At 57.6% G+C, this 25,597-nt stretch overlaps 1 protein-coding gene and 1 long non-coding RNA gene across 4 annotated transcripts in view; one reads left to right on the forward strand and one right to left on the reverse strand.

Annotated features, from left to right (window-relative positions):
* The first annotated feature begins 126 nt into the window (after positions 1 to 126).
* Positions 127 to 9,144, forward strand: LOC104044677 (indoleamine 2,3-dioxygenase 2-like). Of its 3 annotated transcripts, none has more exons than XM_064472677.1 (10): positions 127 to 225; positions 1,668 to 1,763; positions 2,381 to 2,500; positions 2,691 to 2,809; positions 3,325 to 3,339; positions 3,812 to 3,911; positions 4,108 to 4,225; positions 4,688 to 4,739; positions 7,027 to 7,175; positions 7,880 to 9,144. In XM_064472677.1, exons 1-10 carry the CDS (start codon positions 127 to 129, stop codon positions 8,248 to 8,250), a joined length of 1,239 nt encoding a protein of 412 aa, XP_064328747.1. In that variant the 3' UTR covers positions 8,251 to 9,144. The 3 variants fall into 3 exon arrangements, with proteins under 3 accessions (XP_064328747.1, XP_064328748.1, XP_064328750.1); XM_064472678.1 differs by having other exon boundaries at positions 200 to 289; positions 6,967 to 7,175; XM_064472680.1 differs by having other exon boundaries at positions 206 to 289; positions 1,672 to 1,763; positions 6,967 to 7,175.
* The window catches only part of LOC135317086 (uncharacterized), a 58,372-nt gene continuing 32,904 nt past the window's right edge, over positions 130 to 25,597 (reverse strand). Inside the window, exon 8 of the long non-coding RNA XR_010376197.1 lies at positions 130 to 257. This is a non-coding gene — a long non-coding RNA (uncharacterized LOC135317086). The remainder of the gene's footprint in view (positions 258 to 25,597) is intronic.

A 25,597-nucleotide genomic window follows, 5' to 3' on the forward strand; every position in this document is an offset into this window, starting at 1 on the left:
CCCTGGGACAAGGTACAGTCCTGCGGCCGGGACACGCAGCGCTGGCTCAGCACATACCGGGAGCTGGGCAGCCAGCGCGTCTCCACCGAGCCGAGCACGTCCCGACCTCGCGGCCAGCGCCTGGTGATGGAGGCCTGCGACGGCACGGAGGAGACCCTGCTGCCTCTGGCACTGACCAGGTTTCAGCTCTCCGAGGAGTACGGCTTCCTTCTTCCCGAGCCTCTGGTAGGAGACGGCTGTGCCACCGCGTCTGCATGCTACAAGAGACAGAGAACAGAAAAATAGAGGGGTTGGTGAGCGGCTTTCTGGTTGGGTTTCGATTTAATGCTACTCTATATGTTTATAAAAATGGATGAGGAAGGCACATGCTATTCTGTCTTAGACAGTTTCACAGAACAAGTCCCTCACATTAAAAATTATTAAACTGGCTGCGGCAAGTGGCACAGGGGAGAGGAGAAGGAGCTTTGCAATTCACACATCGGCCTTGGCTTTACAGGATATCAGGGAGGATGAGGAGAGCAGCCAGGCTGCAGATCTCCCATGCTGAAAGCGGTGCCGTTTATCACTGGGCTCACTTCTCAGTGGGAGCGCTCAGGGACAGGCAGATACTTGTTTATCATCCATTAATTCACAATTACACAGGCTGGTATTGCAAGAGGGGGAACCAGACACAAACCATTAGCGTGATGTGCAAGGCTAGGTGGATGCTGGGAGCCCGGGCTGGGGGCGTCCGCTCCCCTGCCAGAGCCCCAGGAAAAGCTTTGCAAACATGACAGAGCAAAACGGTGAAGGGCTCCCAGTCCTCCCTGGCCAGGCAGTGTCCGGCACAGCCCCCTCGGGGCTGCCATTGCTCCCCCAACTCCCATCTCCCCGCAGACCATGCGGTGGTTCTGTGTTACAGCCAGAGCAGGGTCAGGAGCAGGAGAGTTTGGGTGCTGCCTCTCAGCCGGCCTCGACACCAAACTGTTTACCCAGGGCTGGGCTTATCTCCAAGCCCTGTGTTCCCTCCTGCTCCATCCCAGCACCCCCCTGTACCCCAGCACAGGGTTACCCTCCCCACCCCGGCACAGGCAGGCTCCGTCTGCTTTTGCAGCGACTCCCCGAGGGTCATGCTGGTGCCCAGAGCTGCATCGGTGCAGGACCACTTTGGCCATCCTGCTGCGCCCAGCCTGTGGGTGTGCAGGGGATGTGCTCCCCTCTGCCCCCCAGAGTCTGGCGTCCAGGGGCCGGGGCAGCCAGCTGGGCTCTCTCAACCAACCCATCACCTCTAAGCCCCGTGGCTTCTTCCCAGGCTTGGCACTGGCACGGCCACGTTTTCCATGACCTGTCCCCCCCAGCTGCCACCTGCCCACACCAGAATGCTCCGCGTCCTGTTTCTCACAAACTCGCACTATTTTGCAAAGGACGACGGCAGCGGCGTGTCCCCCCGGCCCAGCACAGCCCTGAAGCCTCCTCTTCAGAGGAGGGGGCTGCGCTATCCCCCCAAGCCTGTCCCTGCTTCTTGCAGGGCTCCACAGCCAGCTCTGCTGATCCCAGATTTAGCCCCTGGACATATCTCCTGCCTCAGTCCTGAGCTGCTCGTGGGGAGAGACGAGACACAGCCTTGCAACACCGTGCTGCCAGTCTCTGTGCGTTGACAGCCCTCCCTCTTGCCTCCCTCTCCCAAGACAGAGCTGCCGGCGCCCTACGGTCCCTGGATGGAGATTGCCCACGGCCTGCCTCAGCTGATTGCGAGCCGTCAGCTCCGCTCACAAGTTCACCAGGTACCTGTGTTATCTCTCCTGGTTTGAGCGCTCCCAAACCTCGGTCTGACACAGCAGCGTCTGCTGAACGCATGGAAAAGCAAAGCCGTGTCCTCAGCAAGGACCCACGCAGACAGCACTAATATGCCGAAGCAAAACCTTAACGATGGCGTGGAATACCGCCTACAGCAGGTCCTAGGTCGCACCAGCCAGCTGAGGCAGCGAGGGCTGGAGCGCTGCGTGCCGTGGCAGGGGAAACCCTCTAGATGTCACGAGAGCTGCGGCTCATCCCAGCCGTGCTCCGCACCAAGGAGCTCAGGCACTCCAGGAGCCCCCCAGCCCGGCCAGACGCTCCCCGGCACACAGGGTCGGCTGCTCTCGTGTGAATCCCAGTGCAAGGGAGAGGGGCACCTTTTTGAGTAAAATCCTGCAGTTTGCTGTCAGTGCTCGCGAACCAGCAACAGCAAGTCAGTAGCAAATCCTGCAGGGGTGGGAGGGAACGGAGGCTTGCGGGGAGACTGCAGAGGCAGGGAGAGGCACTAGAAGGGGCTCTCCCTGGCTGGCGGGGCAGCCCCCTACTGCGGGGGGCCCTTGGCATCGCCTGCAGTGCCCCTTGCTCCCACGGGTGTCTCTGGCAGATGCCGCAGCTGAGCACCCGCCACCTCCGAGGGCGCGAGGAGCTGCACTTGGCACATCTGGTGCTCAGCTTCATCACGATGGGCTACCTCTGGCAGGAGGGTGAGGAGGGCACTGTGAAGGTAAAAGCAATGTGATGCGAGTTCACCTGCTCCTCGGGATCTGGGGGCTGCCGCTGCTCCCCTGGGACTCATCCTGTGGGAGCAAAGCCCCTCTCCTAAGGCCACAGTGGGAGCGTGACCCCTCATGCCTGGATGGGCACCTTTCACCAGCCTGACAGTGTCCCAGTCTCCTGTGCTTTGTGCCCTTCAGGTCCTGCCCCGGAATCTTGCTGTCCCCTTCTGGGAGGTCTCGCGGGCCCTTGGCCTCCCACCCATCCTCAGCCATGCGGACTTCGTGTTGGCCAACTGGAGGAGGAAGAACCCCAATGGGTAAATGGGCAAATGCTGGCAGCCCGAGCGTGGCTCCTTCCGTGGTCGGGGCAACAGTGATGCGCCCCAGCAAGTCCCTCCAGCGCATCGGGGACAAATGGGTCCCCAACCACTTCTGCCAAATACTATTGAAAAGCCATCACTGGGGACCTGTGTCATGGTTTAGGAGACATGGTAGTGTTGGGCTGACGGTTGGGCTTGATGATCCTACAGGTCTTTTCCAACCTTAAAATTCCATGATTCTATGAGAAGGTCTGGGGAAGGGTCTTGCCGGGCAGGGGGGAGCAGCGCTCTCTGGGGCTGCCAGTGCTGCAGCCGCAGACACAGCCACGGGTGCCCAGTGGGGAACCGGGTGCCTCTGGGAGCATCCCCCAGCATCCCCTGGGGGACGGCGCTTCCCGTGGGCCAGCGAGCTTGTCTCCCACAGGCACAGTCCATTGCTGAGCGATTTATAATGGCTCTCTTTCTCTCTCCTTTTCTTGTGCATTTGTTGGCAATAACCAAAATGCCTTCAGGCCTTTGGAAATTGAGTAAGTATTTAAGATGCTTATTTATTTTCTAACAGTATTAGTTTTGTTTGAATTGGCTTAGCACTCTGACACTGCAGGGCTCTGCTTAGATTGAACCTATCTCTTGATATATGAGCACAACAAAACCAGCTCAGTCTTTGGCACACAAATGCCACTGCAACAACAGCAAAGGGCCATGACCGCAGCTGAACCGTGGGCTGCTCTAGTCCACACAGAGCCTGGCTGGCGTGGGCCAGACGTTTAGCCCAGCGAGTGCATGGGGAGGGTCGCGGATCCCTCAAAACCAGGGCAGTCCCTCTCACCTTTTGCTCTGTGCCAGCTCGTCTCTGCCTGGGGTACAGGCAAGAGGCTCTGCAGCCAGGAGGGTTTTGCTCCAAGGGCGCAACAGGTCCTGGGGTGTGTGCGGGGAAATCCTGAGCAAGTGCCCTCCTAACCCCCACACACTCGGCTGCTCCGCCGCTCCCCCCTGCAGGAACCTGGACACCATCATCTCGCTGCCTGGGGGAGAGAGCCTGCGAGGCTTCATCCTCGTCACCCTCCTGGTTGAGAAGGCAGCTGTGCCTGGGATTAAGGTAAGGTGCCACCGTGCCCCATAGCTCTTTGCTCACCTGGAAAGCACCCGCGGGCACGCGCCCACGACGTGCTCCCATCCCCTGCAGGCTGGGCGAAGGGGCAGAGCTGGTGTGGGTGGCAGCGGGTATCCAGAGCCGCTGCACACAGACATCCCAGCCTCCTCAGCACGTCATGCTCTCTCCTCTCCTCTCCCAGGCCGTTGTTGAGGCCATTCGTGCCATCCTGCGGCGCGATGAGGAGACCCTGTGCAAAGCCCTGCAGGAGCTGGCAGAAGCCATCGGGAACATGAGCAAGGCTTTGAAACGCATGCACGGTAACAGCAGCCGTCAGCTGGCGGGCAGCCCGTGTCCTCACATCGCTGTGCACGCTTCAGCTCCTCGGCTGCATTGGCGTAAACGGGCCCGCACTTGGTCCATAAAGCCTCTCCGGGGGGAGGCGGCAACAGGTCAGGGGAAGCTCAGTGCTCCCAGGACGACACACGGGGTTTGAGCACCCAAACGGGCCCAGGGTAAAGGCGTGGGGTGTCCCCCCTCTGAGCGCCGATGCTGTGCTGCACACAGCAGTGCCCCAAGGAGCCTGGCCCGGGGAAGCCCACCGCAGGGAGGGGGCACCAGCACCACGCAAGGTGCCGGCCCCTCTGCCGGTCCTGCTCGGAGCACAGATTCGGGTCGCTGTGGCTGGTGGGGGAGCACTGCCACACGGGAATCACCGATGCAGGCAGAGGGAACAATTGCCTTTTGCCCACAGTAACACCTATGATCTCATTTCCTCCTAGACTATGTGGATCCAGCAGTATTTTACTCGGTGATCCGGATCTTTCTCTCTGGGTAAGTGCGTCACCTTTCCCTCCAAAGCCACTGTGTCAGCAGCTCCCGGGGCCGGGGGGGGCAGGGGGTGCACTGGGAAGGAGCAGCCCAGACGGGGCACGGGGTCCCCCCGCGGTGGGGAAGGAACCGGCGCTGTGTCCCGCAGCGGTGGCCCAAGAGTGACGCGGTCCTGCCGCCCTCGAGCGAGGGAGCTCCCAGGCGGTTGATCTGCCTGCGCGGAGCTGGAGCCGCTGGGCAAGGACCACGGCAGGAGGGCTGGGGTCTGCGCCCCCCTACCCGCTTCTCTCCATCCCGCACCCCAGCTTAGCCCCCGCACGGTCTCTGTGCCACAACAGCCATAATTGTGCAGAAATGAATCATTCCTGCTCTTGGTCTGAGCAATTGTGACAGGAGAAGGCTAATTTCTCTTCACTTCACACACTGTACACACAAAGCTACAAAGCCGAGCAGCGTCTCTTCCCCCTGTGTGTAAAGGAAACCTCTATAACAAGCCTCTTGCTGTGGCTCCATTACAATTCCATTAATTAAAAAAACCAGTCCCCCCCTCCATGCAAATACTGAAAAAGGTCAGTTGGGCAAGGCAGACCCACGAGAGCCCAGCGCTGCGGGTTCCCTGCGGGGCTGCGAGCATCCCCAGCTGCTCCACTCCCGGCCTTCTCAGGGGGTTTCTATTTCTGTTTCTTTCAGCGTATCTCAGCATTCCTAAGTCCAAAGGCTCCATGCATCATGATTAGGTTTCTCTCATTTTTTATCCAAGCTGACCTTGTCTTGATGGTCATCTGCCTGGAAAAACATGCCTTTTAAATTCCCTTCTGCTTATAAGAACTTCCCACTAGTAAAGGTTACTATAAATACATCTCTTGGAGAGCTAAAAATATTACAGTATTTGATAATGAATCTGTTTTCCCTGCATTTTGTGCAAAATCTACTCCAGCCATCAAACGGCCTTAGCAGCCAGCACCGAAAGCTTCATGAAATGGTGCATTCTTCAGAAGGTCAAGCGATATTTTTGTGCCAGGCACATTATCTCGCTGAAATTATAACTCCTCTCTCCATTTGTGAGCGAGCATTTATCCATTTTTGCACAACAGGCGCATAAAGCCAGATGACAGGGACTGTGAGTTAATGGTGTACGGGGGGAGGCACCGACGCGGCCCGGTTCCTGGGCTTGCTGAGGACGAGCAGCTTTATGAGAGGGAGGAAATCACATTACAGGCTTGTTCTGTGCTGAAATAAATAAAGGCAGCCTGTTCTGTGCTGTCTTTAAAGACATCTGAGGAGTAACAAGAACAGAGAACTATCCGATCTTCAAGGGCTCAGGAGAGTGTTTGGGCACTGGTATCTGCCACAGAGGCAACCCGACGTCTCCTAATGGCCACTGGGCTATCAAGGAATTAATGCTGGGTGCCACTGATGCCTGGACAAGTGTCCCCTCCTCTCTTGCACGCCCCAAGCAGCTCTGTGTGTGCGAACTGCCACGGGGCACCTGCCTGAGCTGGGACCTGAGTCGGAGACAGAGGGGGCGGCCGCAGGGACCACGCCATGGGGCGCTCACCAGTGCACGGCCGTCCCATGGAACAACCCCTAGCTCCTTGGCAAAGGATCACAGAATCACAGAATCCCAGAATCCCAGGCTGGAAGGGACCTCAGGGATCATCTAGTCCAACCTTTCTAGGAAGAGCCCAGCCTAGACAAGACGGCCCAGCACCCTGTCCAGACGACTCTTTAAGGTGTCCAACGTGGCCGAGCCAACCCCTTCCCTGGGGAGATTATTCCAGTGGTGACTGTCCTCACTGTGAAAAATTTCCCTCGTGTCCAATCGGAATCTCCCCAAGAGCAACTTGTGTCCATCCCCCTTGTCCTCTCCATGGGACTCCGTGTAAAAAGGGAGCCTCCTTCTTCGTAGCTGCCCCTTAAGTGCTGGTACGTGGTGATGAGATCCCCACTGAGCCTCCTTTGCTCAAGGCTGAACAAACCCAGCTCTCCCAGCCCATCCTCGTATGGCAGCTTCCCTGTCCTCTGATCATCCTGGTGGCCCCTCTCTGGACCCCGATAATTAAGGGTTTCTCCCTACGCCCGTGACCTTGTCATGACACAGTTTTTGAGTTGGGAGTTTATCTTGTGTTTGAGGACAGCTGACAAGGCTGAGTGAGGAGGAGGAGGAGATCCACGGGCCAGGTCAGGAAGGTTTCGCTCCATCTCGGCAGCCCAGGGTCCCCTCTTGCAGCCCCCGGTATCAGCCGCCCCGCAGCCGCTCCCTGCCTGACTGCCGCATCTTCCCGCTCAGCTGGAAAGACAACCCCGCCATGCCAGACGGGTTGATATACGAAGGCGTATCTGACGAGCCCATGGCGTACTCGGGAGGGAGCGCGGCGCAGAGCACCGTCCTTCACGCTTTTGACGAGCTCCTGGGCATTCGCCATAGCGAGGAGAGCAGTAAGTCACACACTTTTCCGTTTTCCTAAGCAAATAGGGGCGGGGGGAGAACCGAGCCGGAGCGATGCCCATGGCCGCGCCCAGCCCTGCCAGTCGGCAGGACACATGCCCATCTCGCCCTCGCAAAACCCTGGCGGAGCACGGCTGGGCTGAGGCTCTGCCCAGTTTGTTAGGGAGGAAGTCCATAAATGAGGCTCTGGCAGGCGCTTCCTCGCCGCTATAAATTCCCAGATGGACAGATTTTGCTTTTTGCCTGTCAACTTTTTACTGAGGTTATATATGGGCACAGAGATGAGGGAGCAGAGCACGCCAGCATCCTGCCAGTAATTTACCACATCCATTCACATAGCTTCACATTAGTCTGGTTCAGGACAGAATACATTTATCAGAAATTAGCAAAACCACTCTAGTAGCAAAAAAAAAAACCACAACCCCAAACAACTCGAAACCAAAAGGCAAGGGCTAAAACCTGCCTTTTAGGGTTAAGACCAACCCTAACAGAGCATTGACCTAATATGGGTTTTCTTTCTCAATTAATTGGAGGCACTGAGACAGACCAGAGGAGGCCGGGAGGCTGGGCTGGCTGTCGGGTCCCTGCAGACCACGGCAGCGCCGGTGCTCTGCTCTGGCTGCTCTCCGAGAGCGTCAGGGTGCTTTAACCCACTCACCCACACGTCATGTCTTCCTTTGCTGGTGCCTCGCAGCTGCCTTCCTGCACAGGATGAGGGACTACATGCCCCCGCCCCACAGAGCCTTCGTGGAGGAGATCCATGCTGCCCCCTCCCTGAAGGAGCACGTGGTCTCCTCCGGAGACGCGCGGCTCTGCGCCGCTTTCAACCAGTGCATCGCTGCGCTGGCAGACTTCAGGTCCTACCACATCACCATCGTCACCAAGTACATCACCGTCGCGGCGGACAAAGCCAAGGCCAGGCGGGCAGAGCCGGGAGACAGGGCTGGCCCCTCTGCAGGGAAGCCTCCATCCGCGCTGGAGGCCAAAGGGACTGGTGGGTCCCACATCTTCAGCTTCCTGAAGAGCGTCAGGGACACCACCAAGGAAGGGATGATAAGCGCCTGACTTGCCCTGAGGGTTTGCGAGGCACTGCTCAAAGCGGGGCAGGAGGCCAAACTGCTCGGCTGCTTGTCTGCAGCCCGCAAGCCAAAATCTGACTGCAGCGACGTTCACAGAAAACCTCGTCTCAGCAGCCCCCCTTCCCGCTTGCACAGGTCTGGGACATGGAGAATGTGCTCCGGGTTGTTGATGGAGGAGAGCACTGCTGCTCATGGCCCCTGAAAGGCAAGCAGCGAGCTCAGCATCCTTCCATGGCACTGGGATGGGCACAGCATCCTTCCACAGTACCAGAATGGGCATGGCATCCATCCACGGTGCTGGGATGGGCACAGCATCCTCCCACGCTACCAGGATGGGCACCGCATCCTTCCACAGTGCTGGGATGGGCACAGTATCCTTCCATGGTACCAGGATGCGCACTGCATCCTTCCACAGTGCTGGGATGGGCACCGCATCCTTCCATGGTACTGGGATGGGCACCGCATCCTTCCATGGTACTGGGATGGGCACCGCATCCTTCCATGGTACTGGGATGGGCACAGCATCCTCCCACGGTACTAGGATGGGCACCGCATCCTTCCACGGTGCTGGGATGGGCGCAGCATCCTTCCACGGCACTGGGATGCGCACTGCATCCTTCCACGGCACCGGGATGCGCACTGCATCCTTCCACAGCACCGGGGTGGGCACCGCATCCTTCCACAGCACTGGGGTGGGCACCGCATCCTTCCACACACCCAGGAAGAGCCGTGTATGTCCCTGCCTTGCTCACTGTGTCCCACCAGGCTCGCTCCCCGCGACACCCCGGGGGTCGGGGCTGCCGCCCCGCTGCGGGGCCGCAGGCGCGGCTGGACACGGGTGGGGTCACACGGGCTAATAAAGCAGCGATCCCCAACCGCAGCCGTGCTGCCGGGCTCTGTGTCGGTCGCGGAGCCGCGTCCTTGCCCGGCCCGTCGCGACATCGCAGCGCTTCTCCATCGCGAGGTGGCGGCAGAAACCTGCTTTTGGCCCCGCTGCAGCCGGGCTCCCTCGCAGCAGAGGAACAAGGCGAGGGCAGGTAAAACAAAACACTTGTGGGGATTTGGGAGGGCTGCGGTGAGTGCTGGGGGCGGTGGGGTGCAGTGGGACGCAAGACCGGGCTTCCGCTGCGACCCACAGCCTGTGGCACCCAGACACAGCTCCTCCCCGCCCCCCCCAAGCAACCTTGTCATTTGAACACCCAGACACGACACATTTCTTACATTCCACGGCTGTCAGGCCCCTGTGGGTCCCAAACCACCCAGGCAGTCTCAAGTCAGCCATTCTCACCAACCCTGTCAGCCCGATCCTGGTACTTGGGCTGGTAACAACAAGCAGTCTGGTCTAAAAGTCAGGCTTTTGATTGCCCAGCATTTCACTATTGCTTGTTTCTGCACAAGACAGTTTTGTCTGCTGAAATGCCTGCTCCCGGTCTGAATAACAGGCAGAGACCTTACATAGCTGGTGTGTCTGCAGCGGGACTACAGTTACTCACCGGGGGAGTCTGCTGACAAACACCAACTCTCCAGTCATGGGAATGACGCTGAAGTCACTCACAGCCAGCCGAGAGGAGAAGGTGGATGAGAGAAGTGAGCAGAGCAGGTGGGGAAAGCGTGGGGTGTCAAGGAGGCTGCTGTTCGCTTGGAGCTGCTGCATTAGGGCCTAAGGTTTTACCCTCCATTGCCAGCTTCATCGTAGCTCCTGATTTATTAAGAGTTCAGGGTGTCATAGGGGCAAAGCTACAACATTCGGGCACACACAGGATTCACTTTCTTAAGTCTCCTTGAGCAACGTGGCTTTGTGGCAGGGGACACGGGTACGTACGGTTTCCTCGAGGAGCCAGAAAGGGGAAAACACTTCAACAAACCCATGTCCTCACCGGGTATCTGCAGCAGACCAACACCCAGCCTGATGCCGGGTTCCGCCCAGGACCTGATACACAGGCTCCTGGGATACAGACGCGCAGCAGACGAAGCAAGCCCAGCAAACAACGCTGCAGCTCGGCGCAGCTGCCAGGGCTGCCGACGGCTCCCCGCGCGTCGCTCCCTGGCCCGAGGCTGCCGGGCTGGGCTCGCCTCAGCCCACCGTGCTGCGAAGGGCGGGCAGCTCTTCGGGCCGAGAGCAGCGCTCCGGCTTTTGTCATAATGCCAGGTGCCCAAGATGCCCTTTTACAGCGAGAAAACACCCCCCAAACTCCTTGGAATCGGCACCTTTAGGGAAATCAGGCCATATGCCTCCGTGTTTTGCCTGCCCGGGTTTTGCTGGCACAGCCACCGGAGACAGGTTTCTCACCCAATCAGTGTCTTGGTGCAGAAATAGCTCTGGCAGTGCCACTTCTCTTGCACTATCAGAAGAGAGTCAAGGTCCTTTGAAATGAGGCTTTGTTCCCATAAGGGCAACAAAAAGCTCAGCACACAGCAGCTTGAACTATTAAAGCTCCTTGCTAAATATATTTTGTGCTCTCTTTTGAAAGGCAGTCTTAAAACTGGGGCTTAGGAGAAGATATCTTCAGTAAACAACCTATGGGAACATGTCAACACCTTTAAATCTTTGCCTGGGAGCCCTCATTCCACTCGATCTTCTTTTCTGAATAGCTGCTGCCTACTTTATGTAGGAAATATTTCATTCTGATGATTGTCTTGGTCTGTTACATTTCAGACCATTTCAGGAAAATAGCAAACTTAGAGGGGAAAAAAAAAAATCCCTCTGGCTAAATGAGAAATACAATCAGGGCTCGCAGGGAGCTGGTGCAGTCTGGCACTGCAGGGGGGACACGTGGGCTCCACACGTGCCGTGACGTGCCTGAGCCCACGCTGGGCAGCGGCGATGCCAGCACCAGGAAGGGGCAAAGGGCCCCCGGGGCGGATTTTGCTCCCGCTGCAAGCTCTTGCGAAGCCCCAGGGCCCTGCCCTGCATGTGCTGCCCCTGCTCTGGACCGGCAGAATCACAGCAACACTCCAACCCAGGAGCAAGAAAGGCATATTTGTGATGCCTTGGAAGAGAAAAGGGGAGCTGGGAAACGGGAGGGGAGATGCCGGTGGGCTCTGGAGCGCCAAGGGGGTATCCTGCACCAGCGGGCACTCTCATCTTCAACACACGACTTCTGGGGGATGAGGAAGGTGCCTAAAAACTCCACAGAAACAGTCAGACCATGGCATTGCCAGGTCGGCAAACTACATAGCAAGGGCTCGCCACATTTGAGTTCACTTTACCAAATGCTTTGTGAGAGGCGCATCCAGCGGCAGCACACGCATTAATCAAATTCAGCTCCTTTAAAGTCAGCTCCAGCGTGGATCCTGCCACACTTGCAGCACAGACAGGGATGCACAGCAATGCACAGACCCTTCCCGTCTTTGCTCTTGACAGGCTGGGACAGGCTGCTTCATGAGAGCTTTGATTTCTCTCTGTTTCCAAACCACTGCTGTCTAATATTGATCACAAGACAGAGACATCTAAGGTCGCAGCTGCATTACGACTGGCAGCACGTTGCATTTCAATAATTTACGCCTACGCCTAAAAAATGCCACAATACATTTGAGAATACCATGGTGCTTGGCATTCATTTTGCAGGCTGCCACCAGGAACCGCACTGCGATGGCGTGCCCGCAGGCTTGCAGCAAGGCGGGACTGTGCTGGGGGAGCCCGGGACGCGTGGGATGAGCCCAGCCACAGCTCTCCATCACCTTTACAGAGCCACAGGTGTAGCAGCAATGTCTGGCCCCTGCTGCTCTGGTCCACTGTTTCGAGCCCACAGCCTCTCCTCAGCCCTCACGGCGTGACACTGCTCTTCTGCCACCGAGAGCAATACGCAGAGCAAAGGAAATTCAGAAAGAGAGCTGTGCCATGGTCACAGCCCAGACCCCACCTGGGACAGCCTGAACCTGTGGGACACGCGAGACACCCCACACTGCTGCCTGCAATGGGATGGGCAGGGTTAAGCCCATTTCTGCAGCTCTTTAATAAAGTGAATGTTTTTTCAGCAAGGGGAAAACAGCAAAAGAGCAGCCACCGCCCCCCTTCAGAGCTGCTGCTCCCCAGACCTCAGCTCCCAGAGGCACCTCTCCGCAGTTAGGCTGGGACAGCACTACCTGCCCAGGCCCACACCAACGAGAAGGGGATTTTGCACCAGCTCCCTGAACGCGGCAACATCTGCCAGGACAGACGCCTGCCAGGGAGCCGGTGCAACACCAAGAAAGACGTTGCAGCCCTCGGCCACAACCAGAGCAGCAGCTACAGACCCAAATCAGCGCCACCCGCACAGAAAACGCTCTTATCACTGCAAACAGGGGCCCTGCCCCTGCAGTGCTGATGCACACATTTCCATTGCGAACCTGCAGCTCGGGAGCCGCCCAGCAACTGCGGCACGGCACTCCCAGCCCCAGTCTGGGAGTGTCCACCTCCCTCTTGACTCCGTGTTACCCCTTTTTATTAAGCAGAGATTTGCCCCACGATGTCTGATGGTCAGACCCGTGTGATGGAGAAGGAATGAAGACCGCTGTGCACCCGAGGTGGTGGCAGGAGACCTCACCTGGGCACACCTTTGGTGCCACCAAGCCTCACGAGAGCCCCCCCGGTCAGTGCCGGGACCTGCCCGCAGCACGGTGGCCAGCCCTGCCCGCCAGCCCTGCCCGCCGGCTCCCCTCCGCTCCCTGTGCCGTGCCCAGCCTGGCGGCCGCCATCCCACCCACGTTGCTTGCTCAGACTTTCCGTCCTTCTCCTCCATCGGTTTGGCCGCTGGCTCCCTCCTCGCCTTGCCTGGGTCTCACCCAGGTCACCTTCCACTGCAGCAAATCTGTGCAGAAGTTCCTGAGATGCCTTTGGGCGCTCGCAGCGCCTTCCCGGCGGCCGCCGGCCCCTCTCCCCAGGGCGTCTCACAGCCCCCGGGCAGACAGAGCCAAGCACTTTGCTGCCACTCCTGCTACCGCTTTTGTCCCTATGAATATTTGAAATCGAACAAGAATACAAACATTTGGATTCTAGACACTTCCCAACCCCGACCCTATTTATCATACTTGGCTCTGCTCCTGGAACCAGGGCCAGAAGAAGTGCTGAACAATTTAGGTTATTTAAGATGCTGTGCATAGATCAATCTCGCTCTCCCCTCTAGCCACAGGTTTCCCTTTGTGGTTTGCTGCACACTTATTATGTTCATCAATATCCAAGTAATTAAAATCCCCCATTATCCGGGTCCTGGCGGCCTTACAAGCTTCTCATAAGCTATAAAACATTCCATGATCAACCTTCCCTAAGTGCCTGGGAGGTCTGCAGCCCCATCTCAGGATCCCCTGGCTGCTGTTACAACGCTGAAGGTCCCATCGAACCCGCCGCCTGCTCCAGCCCGAAGCGTGGCTGCCGTTCCTCTCCACGCGTTCCTGTTCTGTGCCAGGATTGCTCATTTTTATCCCCATCTTTCTCTATCCGCTGGCAAGCTTATCTCAGCGCAGCCCTGCCAACTCCTGCTCAGCTGGCAGGGCTGGAGGCGAGCACCGGACCCGCCGCATTCCTGGGCGCGCCCGCAGGTTGCCGGGCTCTGGACCGGCACATCCTGAATTTTGCCCAGCAGAACCGCTCCCTGTACCCCGGGAAAGCAGCGATCCCCCAAAGCTGTCACACCTGCAGCCCCAGCTGTCCCTGCATCATGGCCAGGGACCTACCGGGGCTCTTCTGGAGACGTACTGGCCGGGGGGGGCTCTCACTGCCCTTCACGCCTGAGCTCAAACCACCCACAGCCCACCAGCACGGCTCGGTGGGAGCAGCCGCCAGCTATCCCGGCTCGGCACGTTGCTCCAGGCACGGGCGTTTTGGCACGCCAGGCGGGGCGAGCGGCGCATGCAGCCCCGACAGCGCGCCTGCGACGGCTGCGTACCCGCACTCGTAACGCCTCCACACACTTGTCTCCTAGTCGGGCTCTCCTCTCCCGCATGGCTCGGCCACAAGGTCTCAAAGCAATTTATTAATAAAAACCAAGTTTGCTTCACATTCCCCCCCTTGCAAAGGGTGGGAGAGCACAGAAAATCGTTGCCTTCACCGTCTTTCTGGCGCTGCCGCTTGCCCGAGACCTGACGTTGCCTCGGGTGCATGCCCTGAGCACCGTATCCCTCTGAACTCTCAACCCGGCAAGAGCACACGAAATGCCGAAGGCTTTATCTCTGCCTGGGGAATTACTCACCTTGGCAGGAGTGACTGCAAGTCCAGATATGATTAAAGGACATGACTCAAGCCAAAAAGTGCTAATTACAGCACTGAAGGGGGAGGAGAGAGGAGCCGCTAAATTATGCCTAATATGGAAGGGGAGTTGGGAACAGATTGAAAAGCCGTTGCTGCAGGGAGGATGACCACGGGCTGGCCCAGCCCAGGGCCCCTAGCACCACCGTGCTGGGGACACCCGGACGCAGCGCCCAAGGCAGCCACAGACCTCTTGCCAACGCTGGCTTTGTTCTGCAGTTTGCATCATCCTGTGGTACTTGCTCTGTCACTGGATTCGGTTGCTCTTTGCCCGAGGGTCCCCGGGACCTGCCACCCCAAGCCCAACCGCAGCCTGCGAACAAGCCTCGGAAGGACCCTCTGTCAGGGAAGGAACGGGTTTGTTTACGCTCCTTGTGCGACCTCCAGTAAATCTCTGGGTCTCTGCTGTGTTTTAGCTTCCCAGCCTTACCAGGCAGGCAAGCACCTCTGCCCCGTCTGCTAACGGCACGAGGATCCCCCTCGGGCTCTGCTCCGCGCCGTCCGTGCAGGCTGCATTCGCACCCTCCATCACCTCCTGTAGCTGCCTCCGTTTGCTGAAGCCTTACGCTTTCCTCGCTCTTGCCGGCCCCTCACCGCACAGACGCAGTGTCGGTGCTGCAGCGGCACTGGGGCCAAGCGACAAGGGACACGCGCCCGGGGCTGTCACGCACACCTGGGAAGCCAAAAGGACAGCGCGGCCGGTGTCAGACAAACGCTGGTCGTGCTTTCCCGTGGACGGTCGGTGCTGGGAAACGGCACTGGCGTGAAGTGAGTCACCAGATGGAAGGACATCCAGAGGGACCTTTGGGAAAGGGCTTTACTTCAAGCCCTGAAATCCCCAATGTACGGCCAGTGTTTATAGACCATTGCTCAGTTAATGCTGCCTGGAAATAAGAGGAACCAGAGACCAAAACTAATTCTAAGAAATTTATTCTAATTAGAATAAAAATAGCTTTGCACGGGGCAAACACAGTTTGGGAACAAGCCAAAGACAGGCCCTGACAAAGGCCTGCGACCTCTTTTTAGGCTTACGACCGTCGCAGTAACTGCACGCGGCTGCTGCAGCCCCCGCTGCCCGCAGCCCTGCACCCAGCTCTCCGCTAGCGACTTGAGCGTCTCAGTCGGCAGCCAGGGTTTTATGGGTTTCTGGGACACAGCAAAAATCATTTTCCTGTTCATAAAACGTACAGCAGAAACATAGTGCGTGGCAGGATATACAACCGGGTTTGCAGCCTCATCTTTAGGACAGAGGCACCCATACGAGCGGGGTACGCGGTGCAGCCCCCCCCCCCCCCGCCCCCAGATGGGTTTGCATTAAAAATACATCACAACTGTGGCCCAGAAACATCCTCCGTGTTCAGGGACAAGTAACCAGCAGTGATGGCTTTAACCTCCCTTCTGGGCACCCTTTTGCCTGCAGAGAAGTAGGGGAGGAGATGGGGTCCCTGCACGCCCCAGGGCAGCCAGGGGCTCCCCCTGCTCCGGCTGCAGACGCCGGCTCCCCCATCCCGGCACGTGCCCCCCGCTGCCGGAGCAGCTCCTGGGCTGGTCACAGCCAGGACGGGAGGTCATAAAATCCACAGGCTTTGAGTGCAAGCTCTCTGAGGCCGGGGCCATCGTCTGTATTCACTCAGAGGTGAGCACAGCAGCTTCCTGGTTTATGACGATGCGTTAGAGTACTTTGAATAACACCATGAAGAAAGTGCATTCTTATGAAATATGGGGTTTTCCAATAAATAAATCATGGCCATTATGTGCATGTATAATATCAAGAGAGTGTGTCTGCGGCAGTCGGTGCCGGCTGGAGTGTCTGACACAAATATTTGCCATAAACCAACATCCCCTTCCTTTAGCTCGCCTCTTACTCCAGCTCCACTGGGTTTGCATTTTAGGATTCGAGGGGGTGACGCTGTGGGGCGGACCCCACTTCTGCAAGCCCTTCCTCGCGTGGAACGCCGTGCCGCGTTTGCCGTGCGGACCCGCTGGGCAGCGGTGCCGTCCCCAGGGGCCCGACCCGAGCCCCGGCCACGGGGCGCACGCTCAGCCTAACGAGGGGAAAGTGGGCGGGCGGCTGGGAACGATCGCCCTGACGCTCGGAGCGGCTGTTCATGCCAGGAGCCAGGGTTTAATCACCCCTTGCGTGGTGGCATGTGGCTGGTGCCATACGGAGGAAGCGCCGCGTCCGCCCCAACGCCTGTTTGCGGAGTTAGTCACTGCAGCCCGCGGTTGCTAGACCCGGTAAACAAGGGCAAACAAAGGCGCTGGCGTTCCAGGCAGGCACTGTGAGCCCACGAGGCGATCGAACGCAGCTTCCCAAGAGCTCTGTCAAACCGATTTCTTAGAGGAAAAAAAAAAAAAAAAAGGAAAAAAAGACAAGGCACTGCTATTATTGCAGTAAGAGGCTGTCTCATGCTGGGCTCCGCTGCTAAATATATTCTGTGTTTACTGTACGCAAGAACAGTAGGAAGCCTTCCGAAACAGCACCGGGGGTTGCTCTGATTTTTCTCAGCAATCAATCACGCCTGGCTTGAGCCATTTTTATCCTGACACAAATGGAAAATATTTTCCTGGTTTAATTTCTACTGATCAAAGACATTTCCTCAACAGAGAGGAGACCTGTGGTCCTGGGGGGGGGGGGGGGGAAGAAGTCCCCGAGGAAACTATTCCACTGAGGAGACGCAGGGCAGAGCTCGCTCGCAGTGGGATGCCCCATGAGCAGACGGGGCAAGTCAGGACACGATCCCTGCAAGGCCAGGAGCGCTTAGCCAGGCTGTTAATCTTTTTCCTCCCAATTAATTTGCTGAACAAGAGACCTGGTGTTTACCCGTGTGCTGGCCAAACGCAGCACCGGAGAATATCTCGAGGCCATTGCTGGTGTGTGCAGGCGGCAGCGGCGATGCCGGGGCTGGGGACCTTTGCTCATGGGGACGAGACCCTGGCGCTCCGGGGCTGGATGGTGGCGCACGGGTGGCGGGCGGTGGTGCACACGAGGGCAGGGGCATGGGTGTCCCATTCCCCCCCCCCGAGCATCCTTCCCTGGGGGGGCTCCCACCCGCCCCCCCCCCCAGCTGCCCCGAGGTTTGTGGGTGCAGCCCTGCCTGCGAGGGGGGCAAACGCCGTCCCCTCTGCTGCACCAGCATCCTCTCTTCCCCAGCTGCTGCACAATGAGAGAGGCCTGTGGAGGAGCAGCGTTTTGGGGTCAGATATCTGCTGGATTTTGTTTACTTTCCCTGTAAGATTTCCCTAAACAGCGTTGGGAAACGCTCCTTCCATGAACCTCATCGTGGCCGGAACTGACTCAGCTTTCTGCACGGAGAGGGTTCTGGAGACGAGCTCACCGGCCCCGTTAACTTGACATCACGCTTGACGCTGTTTGCTCGTAGACGACGTATTTTATTTTCGTTTGCGCCCCACGTCAGGGCGGCGTGCGCGGAGCTCCCGACGCGTCCCCGCAGCACCCCCGGCTCCCCCAGCCCCCTGCCGAACGCACGGCCGCTCCACTCCAACAGCAACGCGTGAGTTCAGGAGCAGCAGCGACAACCCCCGCGCAGGATAATACCCAAACCTGGAAACCTTGAATTTCCCTTTCCCCTGCCCACTGCAGGGGCAGAACCTGCGCTCTCCTCCCAGCCTTCACCTGCGCTGCTCCCAAAAACACAGGCATCGCTCAGCTTTTCCTCCTCGATGCTTTCTCAGAGCAAAAGCGAGCAGCTCGGAGCAATCCAGGCACTCAAGTTCATTGAGATCAGCAGCAGACAACCCACACAAGGGCTCTTTTACCCCTTGCTCTCCATCTAAATGGCCCTTTCATGTGTTATGGAAAGAGCACGCAGCTCCACGCTGGCATTTCGGCACATTAATTGCTGGCTGCAGCCATCAACCGCTGTGGCGGGGGCCGTGGAAGGCCACGTCACACGCGGCTCCGATGCCACCCGGGGAAGGACCCAGCAAGATTGAAAATGCCTGTTCTGTCCCATTTGTCTTTCAGGGTTTCTAATGTGAGAGAGAAGAGGGAAAGGGGACGTGGCTGGAAGCAGGATCAAGGCTCTCCCATCCACCTCAGACACTTTGTGTGTGACCAGCCTGCTCGGAGCATTGATCCGGCCCGCGTCAAGGCCACGGAGCAGCGTCGCTGAACGCAGAGACGTTAGCAGCCTCCGACCGAGCCCAGCGCCGCGGCGCGAGCCGCCCCGGCGCTCAGAAAGCAGTCGCCACGCTCGTCTGCGTGCTTTGGGCCAGGCTTTGCCGCTCCGTGACCTGCAGTGAGGACTCTGCAGTGCACGAACAACAATTTCACCTATTAACTACGGAGTGCAACCTCCATGAAGATCTGCAGCTAAGCGATCTTACGACTGAGACCTAACACGCAGCTCAGCGGCGTTTCTCTCCCCAGGCCGGGGGCGCAGCTGCTATCGGTGCCGGCTCCCGCTTCACTCCACGAGCCTCAGACAGACCCTCGTGATGGGTGGATCTCTCTCGCGAAGGCAGGCGTAAAGACCAATCTGATTTACTTCTCCCAGGCAGATGCTGACAACTTCAGAGCACAAACTGCAAACGGGGCTGGTTTCTATTTTGACACCGAACCCGTGACGGATCCGAGCCGAAGCGGGAGCAGTCACAGCTCATACACAATTAGCAGTTTGCTGATCAGCCGGGTCTCTGTCGCAGGGGCTGCAAAGCACTTTTTACCACATCTCCACACATCCACGCAGCATCATCTCTCTCCCCTTTCCTCCCCTCCTACACAGAGCTGAAATAAACTTGCAGTTCTAAAACTGTTCTTTTTTGTTTGAACTGCCTGCATAAATAACCCGATGCGCACAGACCGAAATACCCACAAACCAGCACTGACACTTAACAAGGACTCAAGGGCAGACCTCGAGAACAAAGACAAGGCTCCCTTGTAAACAAGGCATCAGTCACATAGATTATAACAATTAGGCAACGTGATTGCTGGGAACCATCTAGAAGGTATCACTGCGGGAGCTAAACAACTCTGGGAGCAGAGGCTGTCGGCGGCTGCTGCTCGGAAAGCCTCGGGGGCTTCCGACTCTGCGGCCGTACGGAGCTGGTCCTGACCACCGAGCTCCCGACGATTCAGGGGTCGCAGGAGCCCCCCAGCCCCGGCTCTGCCTGGCACGGACCGCGGCGGGGGCAGGCAACGCTGGCCGTCCCGGCGCCCGAAGCCGCCAGCCTCGCCTCTGCCCTGGAGATAGGCTTTACAGCCCTGCTGTTGCTCTTCGGCGTGGGAGCTGACGTGCGCTGCTGATTGCGATTTGCTGGGGAAAACAGCCGCTGGCAGAAGTTCAGTAACCTGCTGTAACCCCAGAAACACCCGCAACAGACCTGGGAACAGCCCGAACCCCGCTCCGGCGGCTGTGCGGGTCGCAGACCCACGCGACACGTGTGCAGCACGGCTCCCACCCCCCCCCCCCCAAAAGCGGCAGGGGCGCAGCCAGCCCGGGAGGGATCTGTAGCAGGACCTCAGCATGCAAACCCCAACCCCCCCAAACCCCACACGCAGCCCCCAGCCCCCGCGCTTCGGCCAGCCGCCGCATCGCCGCCGCAGGCAGGGTGTCGGCGGGGCCCGGCGGTGCTCAGGCTGCGGTGCCGCCCTGGCGACGGCAGCGGCCACGGGAGGAGGGTCGCAGAAACTGCTCTTCTGGCAGCTGCGAAGCAAAAGCTGTCAGGCCACCGGAGAGGGTGACGGGAGGCAAACACCATCTGTTTTCTCCGAGGAGCTCTTTTGTTACTGGAGGAATGAGCTACAAGGCTGGTAACACCACAATTTCAAGCTACTCTCCCACACAATTTACGTTGGTTGATTTCCTGATAAATCTCCATAGGCACAGGCTGCGTGTTTCCCCCAGCTCCGATTATCAGTTTTCTTCTCCCAGTGTTACTCGGCTACGTGTGCCCAAGCCTCGACTGCACGCTGCTGCTGCTCTTGCCCAAAACTCCGCCAGGACAGGAGCTACCTCTGCCACATGCCTGTTTTGCTCTGCCACAAGATTAAAACTGAAACCTAAATTTTCAGGTTTTCTACTAGCAAAGCTTGTCCCTCTGAACCAGGACCCAGCTCGGCTCCCTCTGCACAAAGCGGCTGCTTCTCTCCCCCTCCTCCCCGGGGAAATGCTCTTTAATTTGCTTCTGGGTGGATCACAAACCAGTACTGCACTTTGCAAATGGGAACTGAAAACTGCCTCAGACGCGCTGAGGGGTCAGTCACTGCCCGTGCCCCAGGGCCCTCGCTGCTACCCAGCTACTCCCTCAAAGCCGGCAACCAAGCAGCAGGCGCAGACCAACGCCAGATTTCAGGCTGGCCGCGCTGGGGTGAAGGTGCCTTGGCATTTCAGTGAACTCTCTTGCACCCTGGCGCGGTCCCTCTGTTGCTTCCCCAGCCACGCTGGGCCACCAGCAGAGCCGCAGCATCGCACAGAGGTCGCCCAGGCTTTCTCTTGTGCCACGGTCACCGGCAGAGCACCAGCCCTGAGCCCTTGGTGAACCACCGCCGAGCCCAGGCTCCTCTCTGCGCCGCCACAGCCCTTACCAGACACCGCAGATCAGCAGCTTAACGCCTCCCTAGACCCCCCCGTTGCCTTGTGACTGCACATTGCCACCATCCTGCCTCCGTCCCGACCGCTTTGGGACCTCGCTCCGCGAGCCCCGCGGGAGGCTGCGCCATGCCCTTTTGCACATCTGGCCACCGATCTGACGCCGACCCCTGTACACAGCCCTGGGCTGCAGCCACGGCGGCTCCGGGAGCCATGGGGGGCACCGAGGGCCCCCAGAAGCCAGAGCAGTACAAAGGCACGCATCCTGTCTGCCACCCCTTCTGCAGCAGAGGAAGCGGCTCGGCAGAGATTAGAGCCCTGATGAGGGGGGCACTTGAGCGCCAGTACGTGTGTCTGGTACTGTCGCCCGCGGGCTGGGCTGTGACAATGACCCGAGCCAGCCCCGAGTCCCAGCCCCAAGGCAGGATTTCCCGTGAGCCCATCCCCTCGGCCCCAGACAATGAGCTGTCTGACAGCTGGAGACGGCTCTGCCTTCACCCTTCTCTAGCGAGGGGTACTCAGGGACCTTCAGGAAGATCAAACAGGAAATTCAGCAGAGAAAGAAAAAGGTTGTTCGTGCTTGAAAGTCTAAACTTTCATTGCCATGCTCAGTCTTGCTGACCCAGGAGGAAGATGCTGAAGTCAGGGTATTAAAATACTGTCCCTGGCTCCCATGAAAAGAGCGGGACATGGTGTGCTGGTCTGCAGACGCGATGGGTAGGTGCCATTTCAGGATGCTGGTCCTGTTAGCACGTAGCACCCATCTGATGGAGCAACCCTGCTGCCCACCGCAGAAGCTGCCCAGCTGCGGGGTCACCCCAGCCCCCTCCAGCGACCGGGGGGGCCCCCAGCAAACTTCTACCCTGCCCACGTGCTCTGAGTGCATTGGTTGCGGGCTGCTGCCTGCATCCCTGCTAGACATGGCTTTTCAGTTTTTAACAAGGCTTTCAGCTGCACCGCATGCTCTGGCTGGCAATTTGCTACCAGCCCCGTGAGCAATTATCTCCCCCCTACAAGTGGGGAGCGCCACGGTTTGAGTTTCCCTTTGCAAGATGGCTTTGGGAAGCCTCGAGCAACAGGAGAAGCCACCGGTGGCTTGCTTACACAGCCAGCCCCACCCCGCCCCATCCCCAGCCTCTCCAGCCCCCCATGACAGCAAGCATTTCATGCCAGAAGTCGATGTGTCCTCAGCTCAGCTTTGCTGAATTCAGGGCTTCTTTGAAAGGGTACTGGCTTTTAAAAATGCCAGAAGTTTCTGTTTCTGTTCTGTTTCTTAACAGGCATGATTTACTTTCTGTAACTGGCTATTCATCATGTCCTCCGCTCCGTTATTAACTCAGTGATCGTACATTTAGCAGAGAATTTATGAGAAATGAGGAGGCATTCATTATCAGTAATACCACAAACTTTACTCTTATATGGTCTCCCTGCGATGCTCAGCTCCCGTGGCTGAGCAGCCTTCACACACACTTCAGCGTGCGCCTTCTACCTGGGCAGGACAGCGCCGTTCTGCACAGCTCCAGTTTCCTCTTCCCAAAGGCCACGGTCCCCCTCGCTGAAGCCAGTCCAACCGGCACCCTTGGTGCCACCGGCCCTGGCGATGCCCGCAGGGACACCGCTGCCGGAAAGCCGCAGCAGGATCAGCGAGGGGCAAGGCTATGTTCTCACTGTGCACCCCTGACACTTTTTACCGACTCCTCTTATTGCATCAACACTGAACATTTATTTTCTTAACTTGCCAGCGGCCTGTGCTGTCCTTACGATGGTAAACGTCACACCAGCTGTAGGAGCAGCTCGGCTGTTGCTGGTTTTCCCGCGTGCGATGCGCAGGTTGCTGGTGAAGGAGACGAGGGACGGGGCGGAGGGACCCCATGGAGAGATGCCAAGAGCTGTCGGCCGCAGCCGAGTGACAGACGTTAATAAAAAATACTCTTGCTCACCTCGGCTGCGGGGGGCTGGAGAGCAGAATTAATGCCACGCAGGCTACGCCCGATGCAACAACGCCCGTCTTGGCTGCCCAGAAGCCAGCATCTAATTTACTTTTCATAAGTAGGGTAAAGAAAAGTGTTACAGAGACACGGTGCAATTTTTTTTCCCCCATTAGAACTTTTCCGATGAAATTTAACCAGCTTGATCATGTCTACCACAGCCTGAAAACCAATAGCTTTTTTTCTGTTTTTTAGGCAGGCAGCTGCGTGATCAGGATTGTCTGAGAAATGCCTTTGCTTTCCAGCACCCGGGCTGCAGCAGAACTGCCGTGAAAATACATCCCACTGTACTGCACATCTGAACTGGGGCCCACGGGACAAGTCACAGGGACCAGGGTCAAGTCTAAGGTCTTGGGTTTTGTAAGCAAAGGGCACGGTGTCCTGCCGTGAGATCCAGGACGAGTGTTCCCAGATGCTCTACTGAAGAAACAACCACCACAGAAAAACCCAACCAACAACGAAACAAACAGAAAAACCCAGGTGGAGCCTGGGCTGTACAGAAAGAGGCACACGAGCCACAGCTGGAAGAGCCATAGGCAGGGAGGTTGGAGAGCCGGGGCGGGCGCTGCCATTCGCATGACCTGGATGTCTGACAAATTCCCAGGAATTTGGATTCCATCAGGAACATGATGAACTGGTTCCTCTTTGACCCTACAGCCATCCCGCAGCTGTGTCTGCTCTGGAGCACTCCATCTCGGATACATTTCCCAGCAGAGAGCAAACATTAAAAGGTTTTGGTTTGTGGTTCCTGAGAAGGGCAGGGATTCTCCAACCTCCACAGCCAGCGGAAAAAGTGAAGGCTGCGAGTGAGCCAGAGGTCAAACACCCATTGCGAGGGAAAGGATGGGAGGAGAAGAGATGGGCTGAGGCTCCTGGGCAGTTCAGGTTCTTAGAATTTATATATGCTAAAGGCAAAGCACATATATGCATTTTTTTTTAAGTCAACAATTTCACTTTCCTCTCCTGCCCCAAAGCCTTCCAAAGGCTCAGTCTGTGAATATTTCGCGTACGGCTGGGGAGGTCTCTGCAGCACCAGTGCTCTCCCAAGGGACTGCTGCATCTTTCAATGCCAACACGGTATTACACGCCGTGCAGGCTTAGGCAGGCTAGTGAAAGGAAAGCTATGCAAAACATGCCCTAGCAAAATGCAAAGGCATCCCAGATTACCTTCTTTGGAGTTATTTTGGATAAATGCAGACTAAGTTCTCTGCAAGAGTTTGCAGGAAAGGCACCGGCGGCTCCAGCTACCCCTGCCACCAAGGGCAGCCCTGGCCTTCGCTCCACCTCCTGCTCTCGGGGCTGGGGGCTTCCCCCGCGCCCCTGCTTTACCTGCACCCTCCTACAGCGGGGCAGGCGGGACCCTCCGGCAATTCGCAGCTCGGAGCCGGAGGTGCCTCCAGGTCTATTTAAACACACTTTGCGTTGCCAGCGGAGCGCAGAGCTGGCCGCTGAGTCACCGCCCTCCCCAAACCTTTCCCTCCGGTTCTCGTTGCGAGACCTCGAGGCTTGATTTTAGCCGACGATACATCACAAGCGCTTCAGCTTCAAAACCCGCGCGGCCACGACCTGGGACGAGGTGCCCGTGGGGCGCCTGGCGGGCTGCGCTGCCCGACGTCGCGGGGGGGCCCCGTGCGCCCTAAAGCTCGGCACAAACCTGCCCGGCCCCCGGCAGACGAGCCCCCGCAGCTGGAGCGCTCCAAAGCCATCACGTCGTGAGGAGCAGAGCGTAATTAGGGATGTGGCTGAGGCGCTCTGCAGAGTCGGTGGGGATAGGAATTAATCCTCCCATTAATGTGTGAAACAGAGCGTTTGCGTTTCACGAAGCAATTATACAATAATAGCAGGAGAGCTATGATAGAAATTGCATCTTGTCTGAAGTTCCCTTCCAATCCAACACATTAATAATTCCTCCTAGGCATTACTGGCAAAGCAGCATTAAAGGACCGATACAAACAAAAATTACTGGAAAAAACAGATGAGGCGCGCTTCATCTCTTAGTCAGAGTTGAATGCAACTAGAAAACTTTAAAAAAAAAACCCAAAGTGGGCAGAGAAGCTCGAAGGGGCAAAGACATTTGTTACCGCTCAGTGCAAGATGAGCTCGCAGGAAAACGCATGCTTCATCTTGGCAGCTTTCTGATGTCTTACTCCCAGAGCATCAGCTTTATTCTCGGTTTCCATGGCAGATACTTTTCTGAGCTTGTATCTTCCGCAAATATTGCTAATTTATTCTCTCAGCCATGTCTCTGCAAATACCTGCCGAATGATTCCATGTGCAATAAGAGCGGTGAAAACCAGGCATATGTTAACATGCCTCAGCTCTTGTTTTCGACTAGGGGAAAGCGTGCCTTGCAAAAGAAGGGCCCTTTTTCTACAGCCACAAGATCACGACGGGTCTTCTGGCACTATTTTTTTGCCCTCAGTACTCTGAAACTGTATTATCTGTCCAGTGAAGCAAAGTACATTTAACATTTCGGTCAGGCGTCTTTACAGGCAGGTTTTCCCCCCACGCAGCGCTCCAGGCAGCGCTTTCCATCGGAGCAGGAGGGGACCAGCGATGAGCGTGGTC

The sequence above is a fragment of the Phalacrocorax carbo genome, chromosome 24, assembly GCF_963921805.1.
Source record: "Phalacrocorax carbo chromosome 24, bPhaCar2.1, whole genome shotgun sequence".
NCBI lineage: Eukaryota > Metazoa > Chordata > Aves > Suliformes > Phalacrocoracidae > Phalacrocorax > Phalacrocorax carbo.